We start from the raw sequence: 12,500 nt of genomic DNA, 5'->3' as shown, positions 1-12,500 counted from the left end.
CTTGTTATTTTGCTGCTTCTCTTATATCTTTAGTTAATTAAAATCACCAAGACACTAAAATTTGGAATGCATGTCCTTCTTTTGTCATAAACAGGATCTTTATAGAGAAAAGCTAGAGGATTAGAATCCCATCCACTGGAAATCTTTACTTACCACAAAACAAGAAATAATTTGGAATTACAAACTTTTGTTTTTCGCCTTATTTTTACCTTTTTATCTTGGCATCCATGAAACCAACTAGTTGTTCTGATAATTATAAGTAACATAACATAGCAATGTATCTTTGTGAATGTAACCTCTAATACAAGATTTCATCCTCAAGGTCTAAAGCTGAAAAATAAAAAAATATAAAGTTCTCAATTATAGATTACTCTGTTGTAGTTCTATATGTAAATACAGGCATTATATAGTGAGTACCTCCTGGATGTTGGGTAGCAGTGGCCAATGACACTATATATCCCTGTTAAGGGAGCTACACTCAAGTAATAAAGAGAACAAATATCTTTTCCACTCACCCAACAATTAAACACTGAACATTAGCTATGTTAGCAATATCCTCAAATAATGCCATTGCATTATCTACCCTGAACTTAAAATGAGCATATATGGTAAGTCTTCATAAATAAGATCTTTACTGAGGATCCTGGCAACACAAGTGCAAAATGTTAATTACAATATCATGGAGTGACCTTTGTTCATCTAGTTACCTGGCAATAAATGCTAAAACTCTTTCCTGTCTTTTCATGAGGGATCCAAACTGTACTCTAAATAGTAATGAAACATTAATTATATTTATACTTACATAGGATGAGTCATGAGAAAGCAATGGTAATATACATATGATCGTGAATGCAACAGAGAACAACACATGAGTAGTTAATCATTCAACTGGATCACTGGGAGTATCAAAATATCAACCTGTGTCTTCCTGATGCCTTGATATCTTCAATGAACCTGTTGTCTCTGTCTTGCCACTAAAACAAACTATTAATACTGAGTGCAAAAAAATTTTCATAGAACATACCACAACTCATTATTAAGAGGTCATGTTTCCTCTCCCTAAATCTGCTGCTTTAATTCAACATTTCCCATCCTTTATTAGAACACAAACTCTTTAGTCTTTCCTTTCCTCAGTTTCATAGTAATTCATACACAGATTTTTTGCAAGATCAAATCATCCTAAAAAAAACTTCCATCTTAAATTCATGACATTCAACTTCATCTGCATACAATAATGCATGAGAACTTTAATTGTATATCTTGCATAAAATGATAGAAAATAACTAGAACACACAATAAAATGATCTAACACAACACCAACACACCTGATTAGCTTGCTGGGAGCTGAGCCTTTCCGCGGGGTGACGACAGCAGCAGTAGCAGGGGCAGGATTGGCAGCAGAGGGAACGAGGACTCTGGCCGGCCGGGATGCAGAACGCAGGAGCCTGGGCCGGGAGGGAGTGGTGGGTGTGGCAGGCTCCCTGACAGACTTGTGGGAGGCCTTTGGGGTTAGGGCGGTGTTGGTGCTGGTGTGACTGGCACTACTGATGCTCCCCCCTCCCCTGTGGACACAATGAATGTTAGACAATTGGTGACAAGAGCACACTTTGCTTTCTGTTCTGTTATACATACAATGCTATTGTACTTAGTGTGGACTGTCAATGATGATGATGATGATGATGATGATGATGATGATGATGATGATGATGATGATGATGATGCCCATAAAACTACATTTCCTGACTATGACAATTCATCTCTAGACAGATTTTGGTGAGAAAGCAATGGCAATAGTAATAGATATATGGTGACAGTGGGCTATACAAACAGATCTATAAAGCAGACACACAAAGCAAGAACGCATATCTGTAGGCCTTTACAACACTGTCTACAAAAAACTAGACTGATCTGAAGTAAAAGCCATACCCCAGTAAAGGCAAACACTGCGGCATCAGGTTTAACACTATAACAACCTTCCCTTCACACAACAGCTGGTGGGGCTATGAGGACAATAAGCGTTCCTCCTCCCCTCCAACACTAGCCTTCCCTCCACTGTGTCACCCACCACTTATGACTCAATGACACACACACACACACACACACAAAGGTCAATCAGCTTCCTGTCAGCTGTCTCCATTACTGCTTGAACTAATAATGCATCACTCAGGAAGGTCATGAGACACTACTGGTCTTTCCTTGGGTCTGAGCTCCCAAAATGTACCCTCAGCTGGCCCTGCATGTTCTCCCTATGACTGCCAACTGACATCATCACCTTCAATAAATTCATTAGTGAGTGTGAGGGGAGAGAGGAGAGTCAGGGAGAGGAAGAGTGTGTGGGATTAAGATGCAAGAAACTGAATCATCAGTTAAAGAAGGGGAATGTAAAACCTATGACCAGGAAAGAGGGAAGAATAAGGGAGGAGGGAAAGAAGAAAAGGATGAAGCCACAGGGTAAACAAAAAAGGGAGGTATGGAGAAAGAGAAAGGAAGTAAAAATAGGGGTGAAGAAGGAAGGAAAGAAGGAAGGAAGGAAGGAAGGAAGGAAGGAAGGAAGGAAGGAAGGAAGGAAGGAAGGAAGGAGGGTGGGGATGATCTAGATAATGTGAAACTCAACACTCAGGTTAAGTGCTTCTCATCATATGTATCTAATGGAGTTTGGATAAAGAAGGAAGGAAGGAAGGAAGGAACATAACCAATGGAGGAAACGAGGGAGATATGAAGTAAGGAATGTAAGAACCAACACTCAAGTTTAATACATCTCATTACAGTTGATATAGTTTTACTGTAGAGTACTCCAGTTGTGGTAAAACTTCAACAGACCTATACATGGATCTCCACTGGGCCCTGAACAAGTACATACTCTTCACAAGCACAAGTAAAGGATGTAAAAATATTTGACAATAAAAATGAGTCCACTAGATTTTTAAATGTCAAATGTGAGCTCCACCAAACCATATGACATGACAGCTGACTCAGATCCTTCCCAGGGTGGCCTCCTACACCACAGTGACTGAATGGTACAAAGGATCACCCAGCATGACCTACTGGTTGAGTCTGTCAGTACTACAATGGTACAGGTCAGAGGCTGGGTACCTCACAGCATTCACTACCACTGTGTCTTGCGTCTTCCCTCAATCTCATGTCCTCTCACCTGTCAAGAATCTATCAGTTGTTGGATTTTTCCCAGAGACTGTCACCAGATCAGGATTTAAGATTGAAGGAAAATGCAAAGCACAGTAAGGATGAATGTATAAGGTTACTCAATTTCTAACCATAACTCCATCATTTACATGCATATATTTTGTTCATATGCTAACTCTGTACACCCTCAGTGAAATCTCCACTAATCCCCAGGGTAAATATCACAACTAATGATCTATCTGTCAATCTAAATACCATGCCAGCAATCCCAATTGGGGGGGTCAGACAGGGCACCACACATTCATACATACACACATCATTCACACTCTTAACTCAGCAACTAATAATAAAATGAATATAAATATAATGCAAAGGAAACAATTTTAATAAAACTGTACACTAATTTGTTGAATTACTTTGACAGCTATTCACTTAACCTTCTGAAACTATAAAATAAAACAGTTAAGAACTACACATTTAACATAATAACCACCATCTTCCTGTCAGGACATAACTGAATGCAAGAATAAAACTGTACTTTTTTTTTTAAACTACTTTTTTCTCTTTACTTTACATACTTAATCCTCAGACTATATCCAAATAAATCTTCACAAACTATACATACTTTCCAACCTTCAACAAAACAATCACTATCTTTCTGACAACACAACAGAATGCAGAAATAAAACTTTATCCTTTTCCAGAAGACCTTGAGGAACTACATTTACTTTCCACCTTTCAACATAACAATCATTATCTTCTTGACAACAGAATGGAATGCAAAAATAAACCTTTGTCCTTTTTTGCTATCTTTTCTATTTCTATCTTAGCAGGAAGGGTCACAAGCCTTCAGGTGAGCCCTAAGGCAGAAAGGAAAGCAGGAAGTGCAGTGCGTGAGGGCAACAGGGAGGAAAGAAGTGGAGGAAAATGTTAGAAATAAAAGGAGGACATGAGGAACTGGTTTCTTGAGCCTTGAGTGTAGTAATGGGTCAGTGTGGAAGTAATGCAGAGTAAATATGTAGAATCAAAGGAAGAGAAGACTGGGGGAAGAATGGAGGGAGAAGAGCAACATTTAAGATTACCAATTGAGGAGATACAGAAGTTATTGACACCTGAGTTTGAGGTAATACACTGAGAGAGAGAGAGAGAGAGAGAGAGAGAGAGAGAGAGAGAGAGAGAGAGAGAGAGAGAGAGAGAGAGAGAGAGAGAGAGAGAGAGAGAGGAGAGGAGAGAGAGAGAGAGAGAGAGAGAGAGAGAGAGAGAGAGAGAGAGAGAGAATGAGAGAGAGAGAATGAGAGAGAGAGAGAGAGAGAGAGAGAGAGAGAGAGGAGAGAGAGAGAGGAGAGAGAGAGAGAGAGAGAGAGAGAGAGAGAGAGAGAGAGAGAGAGAGAGGAGAGAGAGAGAGGAGAGAGAGAGAGAGAGAGAGAGAGAGAGAGAAATGGAAGAGGTTCATGACCACAAAATGACAAGGTTGATCTAGGTGTCAGAAACAGGATCCATCTTTTCTTGTGTGTGTGTGTGTGTGTGTGTGTGTGTGTGTGTGTGTGTGTGTGTGTGTGTGTGTGTGTGTGTGTGTGTGTGTGTGTGTGTGTGTGTGTGTGTGTGTGTGTGTGTGCGCGCGCGCACGCACGCGCACATGAGGGACCCACCTGGGGGAGAGCACAAGTGGGGTGCGAGGGTTCATCCCGGGGGTGCGGCGCCAGTTCTGGGAGAGGGGAGACAGCCCCCGCAGCCGGTCCAGGTCCCTGTGTGGCGCCTGAAACATAGTGTCATGTCAGTACATGGAAAACACATGTACAATAAAGAAGAAGAATTAGAGTTAGAAAAGGAGAATGAAGACAAAAGTAAAAGCAAAGAAGAACAATAACATCAATGAAGGAGGAACACACCATGGAAGGGAATGCAAAGTAAAGATGAATTAGGGTTAGAAAAGGTGGAAGACAAGGGCAAAGGCAAAGAAAAAACAATTATTACCAAAATAAAGAAAGATGAAGAGGGAAACACAGCATGGAAGGGGAATGTACAGTAAAGAAGAATTAGAAGTAGAAAAGGAGAAAGAACACAAGGGGAAAAGCAAAGAAACAAACAACAACCAAATAAAAAGAGGAAGAAGGGACACAATGGAAGGGGAATAAAGAGTAAAATAATAAAGAACAAAGGCAAAAGGAAAGAAACAACAAAATAAAAAGATGAAGAAGCATAATAAGAATTAATTAGATAAAAACAAAAAAAACCTGGCACAAAATCATATCAATAAAAATGTAGATTATAACCTAACATGAAACAATGGTTATTATTACACACATGACAGCTATAAAGACTTAACACACACAACACAATGCAAATATGTAATGGAAATAATAAAGAGACAGTCAGCGCAATGTCTAAAATGTCACAGTAAGAGTAAAAGGGCATTAAAAAACAGCAACAAACATAACAAAAATATAGTACCTAGCTGTATATTATTTCAACACGGCTGGGGAAAAACACTGCAACACCCTAACAACTCCCCATGCCATAAAAAATTTTCCCTGCACTCAATAGAATGTTACAGCTTAAGTGAAAATGAGATAAAATAAATCAACAACAAGGGACATGTCTCATAAATCACAAATGAGAGTGTTCTCCTGACAAGAGTGAGTCCATGGCACCAGCAGCACCATGCCCCTGCTGCTGCTGCCATTGCTCCTGGCACACCCAACTTGGCTTGATCTGTCTGTTTGTCTGGCTGCTGGGTCAGGTGTCACATTCCTTCACACTTTTTCTTCCCATCCTATTAAACAGATGCTTCTAATATTAAAACTTGATTTAAAGATAGTCTTCTGATCTTTTACCTTAATTCTTTCATTTAACAAGAATAATGGAATATATATGAAATAAAATATGGTTTGTTAGTAAGTATTATGTGTTTTCAATAAATAAGACATCAAAGACACCATTGGTAAGGACCACTCTCGGTAAAGATTTAATGTATTAACTAGGTTGAGACAAATTGTCTCCCTAACATGATGGATTACAGTATTTGTAACTCAACTGTTCTAACATACCAATCAGTACTCAGCTGGAGGTTTCATTTGCTGGACTGTATTAAATTATTCAAATTGTATCAAACCAAATTAATTTAATGAAAATTTGCTGAATGATTCCATTAAAAAAAAAAAACCCACCTAACTTAAACTAACTTTAGTCCCAGTCTGAGCAAAGATAAACAAATAAATAAATAAATAAATAAATAAATAAACTAAATAAATAAGTAAATAAATAAATAAATATTTCAAAACTGAAAAAGAGAGGCAATAACACAAGATTACTTAGAGGGGTCTGATACATTCACATTTGTTTACAAAACATAAATAACAGAGTTCATCTTGATTACTGCTCCACAAAGCAAAATGAAAACAATTTCTGTGCATGAACCTCTGAGAGCTGTCATTTCCTAGGAAGCTTTGAACTTTATCAGTATTCTGTCCGACCACCAAAAACAAACAAGTCAATAGTTATTAGAGCAGGTAAAACCCGCATGTAAGAACTTCTACAGTGAGGAGCAAGCTCAATAGCAGTAGCTTTACGACACCTGTCATTCACCAGGTGAAAAAAGATCAATTGAATTAATAAATACAAAAAAAAAAAAAAAAAAAATAGTAATAATAAATATAATAAATATATAAACGAATAAATAAAAAAATAAATTAATGAATAAATAAAATCAAATAAAAGAGAATAAAAAAATAAAGCTAACAAATTGTCTGTCAAGTTGGATAGGTGTAAACTGGTGTATTTTACCTGGTTTTAAGACTGTCTAAAGTTAAGAATATTATGCAGAAACTAATTGTTCTGTATAAAAATAACTTTGATGCAAAACATACCTGAAACATTATCCACATCATAAAGGCATTACAAAACAAAGAGATGTTGTGACATTAATGCTAAATGTTGATAAGTTTTGAACACACAATAAGTACAGTGCTGATTTACATCTTGGTTCACTTTTTTTTGTTAGTTGCCATCCATTTTCTTTCTTCTTTTTCTTTTTTTTTTTAATGAAAGCATGTTGTTTTATATTAATCGGGAAGCATAATTAATTAATTTCCCAACCATTTCTTCTACAAATCACTACTTTTTTTCTTCACACTTAGAAACTAGTGATTTATATGAAATTACTGATACAAAAACAAAACATCCAAATTTTAGATCATGTTAAATTACATTAGGTTAAGTAAGGTTAGGTTTAATAAGTTTAGCTAAGGTCAAATTAGTTAAGGTTAGATTAGGTTACACTGTGCAAGGTATGATTTTGCATCTCCAATTCAGTTTGATAAAATTGGGAGAATCACCACCACAACTTCCAGCAGAGGACGTTTATAGCTTAAGCTAATCTTCTTCCATAATGTCATCCGTAAGAAACTGTCAGACATGAGATAAGATAAGTTTGGTGAGCATGAGATGAGCAAGAGGGCAAGTTAAAATTTAGAAAACAAAGATGAATGCAAGTTGAAAAAGAGTAATCAAATAAGATGACAACAAAAACACTCGTCCTGGTTAGGTTCGGTTAAATTAGATTAAGATAAAGTAACGACCGGTATGGAAGAGAGAGAGAGAGAGAGAGAGAGAGAGAGAGAGAGAGAGAGAGAGAGAGAGAGAGAGAGAGACGGAATAACACAAAAACACACCTTCACCTAACAGCACGATCTTCATCAACATGGTCACTTGCGGGAAATAAAACAAATACGAAAACGTATATTCAATTCAGGTAAGTGATGGCAAAAGCGCTAAAGGCGAGAGATGAAAACAACAAACACGGAAGCCATCCTCCCTGATAACACTCTTATCTCCCATCCAGCACAGCACTTCCACTTATCACCTCTTCTTCTGAGTGTCACACAGGCTTGGGTTCAAGATCACGTTAATCCTCAGTAAGAAAAAACAAAGCATTACCCGAGGAGGGCCCATTTTCCTTTCACTTTCCTCCACTCAGGCAGCAGTTTAAACCTAGTGAGGCGGCGATCCAACAGATGGCGCTACGTTCTTCTTGCCTCCTCCTCCTCCTCCTCCTCCTCTGTCCCCTCCTTGCCAAACGTTTATTTCTCCGCCACTAGTTGCTAGCAAACGTTTATAAAGCTGTGGGCGTTATGTTTGTGATGCTAGGCTGCGTTAACTAAGAGAAACGGGTAATTTATTTATTCTTTCTTGCTCCTTGTACCTCTTCCTCTTCATTCTCTTAGTCAAACGTTCTTTTTTCTACCACATGTTGCCCATAAACGTTTATAAAGTTAAAAATGTTTTATATATAGGCGTTAAGTTGTTCTGATTAACTGAAACTTGTGATAAATCGATCTATTACTTTTTTTTCGCTCCTTCCGTCTCGTCTTCCTTCTTCAATACATCACTCATAAACGTTTATAAATATCCATCATAATAACCTACAAAGCATTAAATAAAACATTAAATCAGGAGGTATTTGAATTAAGAAAACTCGAAGTTGTTTATGCAGCAGGAAACTTATGACAACTTTTCTCACGGCCTTTTCTATTCCAGCTATTTACAAACGTTCCCAAGGCCACGTAACCCCAAGAACGTTTAATCAGCATTAGTCTCACGTGCACTCTTTTCACAGTATTACTTCTCCACGTAAACCTGAATCTATATCAACGCTTATAGGGAGATTAGGTACCTCATAATGTAAGCAAGTACTGTAGGGTTATAATCAGCAGTATAACGTGACGTAATTCCCCTAATCAACAGGATATGACAAGTCCTGGCCCAAGGTAACGGTTCTGGGAGGGAGAGAAAGGGATGGAGGGAAGAGAGGAGGGGAGGCAACGCGGGTCTACTGCACAATGATAAAAACCCATGACCCACGGGAAAGAGAAGAGAATGGACCTACTTTCAAATTCATATTACCACGACTTGTTCAGGCCCCACGTTGCTCTGTGAACCAAAGAAGGAAGGACAGAGGTAGGCTGTTCGTCACGTGCTGCACTGGAACCGGCTCTATTTATTTACACATTTTAGTATCTTATCTTGACTACTTTTAATAGCCTCTACTGAAAGTTGTTTTCAAACGCAATTTTATGATTCCAACGATGGCTTAACAGTAATCTGGCATCATTAATATGGTATAACGGAAATTATAATGATTTTCAATTGTTTTCATGTTTGTACGAACAAGGATTCTGTAAAATTTACCGACTTTACTTAAAGTTATTAGATCTTCAAAGATTTTTATTATTTAATTATTTGTTTAATCTAGTGATGATTCAACAAGGATGCTGCATCATCAATGGAAAAACATCCACGATAACCCGAAGAATCATATCTGTGGCTTTTGAAAACAGTCCGTGCGAGAGAACAAAGCTTTTCAAAATACGCGTAAAGGATCGTATTTCCGTAATAAGCATGAAAGCCTCACATCATGGGAAAAAAATAAATAAAAATAAATAAATGAAAAAAAATTTATATATATATATATATATATATATATATATATATATATATATATATATATATATATATATATATATATATATATATATATATATATATATTAATAAATAAATAAATAGAAAAACATAATAAAACATTAATCTATTACCAGCAAATCACTACAGTGGGAGACGAGATGCAAAACTTCAAGGTTTTCTCCTCATTCGAAAAAAAAAAAAAAAAAATCCTAAGGCTGACTACTCGTGGGGGAATAAGTTAAATGAATAAACAAAGGTTGAAAATGCAAACTACAGCCCACACGTGTGAGTCCTCGCCAGCTCGCCCACGCCCGTCCACGCCTGCCGTTAATCTGTATCATGTAACCTGTACTTAAGCCAGTCAGGGTCTCTCTTAATTTGCTCCTGTCAGAGAGGTGAGCGTTGTTACCAAATCAGAAAGTGCTGTAGGCCGTCCCTCACATCGTACATTTATTATTCTCATCATTATTACTATTATCTTGCATCGTTGAGTAATGTCTCGCCTTTCTTCCGTCCTCTTTAATTTATCGTCGTATATTCGTTGTCTTAAGTTTTATAGTCCACGTTTAACTTTATCATTATCTTTAGTATTATTTTATATCGTTGTTTAACTTCCTCGTTTTCTTCCGCCCTTTTAGTTATTATTGTCGATTACCTGTTATCTTAAAAAATCTTGGTCTCGAAAAATGTTTTCATTACTATTATCTTGGTATTCCACTTAATTATTAATTTCTCCGTTTTCTTCGATCTCCTGTTTATTATTGTAGATCTCTTGTGTTATTCTAAATCTTAGTCTTAAAAACATTTCACATTTCATTTCCATTATTTTAGTAATGTCTTAATTATTATTATTCTTAAGCAATGTCTCCGTTTTTCTCCCATTCTCCTTAGTTAATCATGGCATATGCTTCATCCTGCTGATTAAAATGCGCCTCAGAAACATTTCACAGCTTATCTAGTCACGCTTCATTCCGTCCTTCGCTCTTTCCTTTCCCAGATGTAAAAAAAAAAAAAAAAAAAAAAAAAAAAAAGAAGAAAAAAAAGAAGAAGAAAACAACGAAAACACACAGCTTACATCCGCAGTTGAGAAGGGCTGAGCTAAGCTAAACAATAAACACGATAAACACTCGCTCTTTTACATGGCTAGGAGGTTACGCAAAGAGGAAGCCTTAGCAATATGTAAATAATTAATAAACTATACAGTATCGACCCACATCTGTCCAGGAAATAATGCAGCACAAGAGTGCTGGGAAAAGAAGTGAAAGAGAAGTAAGAGGAAACGAAAAAGGGAACGGTTAGGAAGGTAAATAATATAATAATGGGGAGGTAGAACGCAGAAGGAAAACGAACAGTAACACACACACACACACACACACACAAAGAATAATTCTAGTATATGTACCAGAATTTATAATTTTCCACTGACAACAACAATAACCAAAAAGAACAATACCTACGAAATCACAAACTTGACCCGAGGAGAAAAAAAAAGTACGCTTTTTTTTTTATCTCTTTTCCAATGTGAAACAGGAAATTCCGGAGGGAAGAGCATAACACTCACTACTTTATGATTTATTGTAATAGATTACAGCGGTCGACAGGAAGGAAAGAAGTCTGTAGCAACATTCCACAAGTTATACTCTCTCTCTCTCTCTCTCTCTCTCTCTCTCTCTCTCTCTCTCTCTGAAGGGCAAACAAGCAGCCTAACAAGCGGGTCACGAACAATAAACAGCCAGTAGAACGCCTTCTAGCTAAGTGAAGTAATAAAAAAGTGCTTAAGTGTAAAGATAAAAGGAACATCAGTGAAATGCAAACACACGCACACAGAAAATGATAAATTAAATTGTGCAGCAAATAAAGTGAAGGATATATATATATATATATATATATATATATATATATATATATATATATATATATATATATATATATATATATATATATATATATATAATCAAGACAAAGAGGTCGCAAGACGCAATTCAGAAGAGGAAGGGCCATGACGGAAACCACTATTACATACTACGCACAAAAATATTACAGCTTGAAGTAACCATTAGAGGAGAAAAATATAAATAGTGACCTTTTAGCACGGACACACTCGTTGTGAAAGAAAATGATCGTCTCGTTTTTCTTTTAAGGTAACCTATAATAAATTGGTGCTGATGGTACTGCGAAAACTGGATATTATATTCAAGTAAATTATCGGCTTTGATTAACTGTGAGGACAGAATATCATTTATTTCTCTCTGGAAAACTTTTTTATTTATTTATTTTTTTTTTTATTGCTTTCGCAGAAGGATATTATCTTATTTTTTCAAGTGTGCATCCTCGTTTTCTCCTTTTAAGACGTCTGTATATAAGACTTTTTTTGAAAGACTGCAGTTCTGAATATTGTAGATTTATAATACTTGCACTATAACTCAAATCGTATTGCAGAAACTTCACAACATTTACATTATAACTCGAACCATAATGTAGAAAGTAAGATATATCATAACAGTCCATTACTTTGTCCTTATCAAGCGTAAAACATTATACAGAAAACCATAAGTAAAACAATACCGTTACAAGGATCGCAAAAAATGACAATATCTTCCATTATATCTTGAATTACTGGTGAGCATCTCGTGTGGGTTCCAGATGGGGTGTTTTGAGGCGCCGCTAAGTGCTTGCAGATAAACATGAGGTATTTACTTAAATAGATAAACAAATAAGGTCAGATATCAACTAAGAGATCCATTGATGATTCTCATTTAAATTTTATTATTATTATTATTATTATTATTATTATAATTATTATTATTATTATTATTATTATTATTATTACTGTTGTTGTTGTTGTTGTTGTTGTTGTTGTTGTTGTTGCTAGTACTACTACTACTACTACTACTACTA

At 36.4% G+C, this 12,500-nt stretch overlaps 1 protein-coding gene across 9 annotated transcripts in view; it reads right to left on the bottom strand.

Moving 5' to 3' along the window:
- The window catches only part of LOC135109636 (cytospin-A-like), a 200,230-nt gene that overhangs the window by 54,718 nt on the left and 133,012 nt on the right, over nt 1-12,500 (bottom strand). For 7 of the 9 annotated variants that reach the window (XM_064021096.1, XM_064021098.1, XM_064021091.1 and 4 more), the window contains 2 exons: nt 4,791-4,897; nt 1,326-1,562 (listed from right to left, as the gene is read on the bottom strand). In XM_064021096.1, the coding sequence (XP_063877166.1) occupies nt 1,326-1,562; nt 4,791-4,825 (272 nt within the window). In that variant the 5' untranslated portion in view covers nt 4,826-4,897. Of the gene's footprint in view, nt 1-1,325; nt 1,563-4,790; nt 4,898-8,076; nt 8,115-9,025; nt 9,053-12,500 lie in introns of those variants that run through there. The other 2 variants (XM_064021095.1, XM_064021094.1) reach the window with 2 other exon arrangements.

This window comes from Scylla paramamosain, chromosome 19 (assembly GCF_035594125.1).
Source record: "Scylla paramamosain isolate STU-SP2022 chromosome 19, ASM3559412v1, whole genome shotgun sequence".
Lineage (NCBI taxonomy): Eukaryota > Metazoa > Arthropoda > Malacostraca > Decapoda > Portunidae > Scylla > Scylla paramamosain.
Note: the sequence above shows the minus strand (reverse complement) of the source record. Positions and strands in the feature narration are given on the sequence as shown.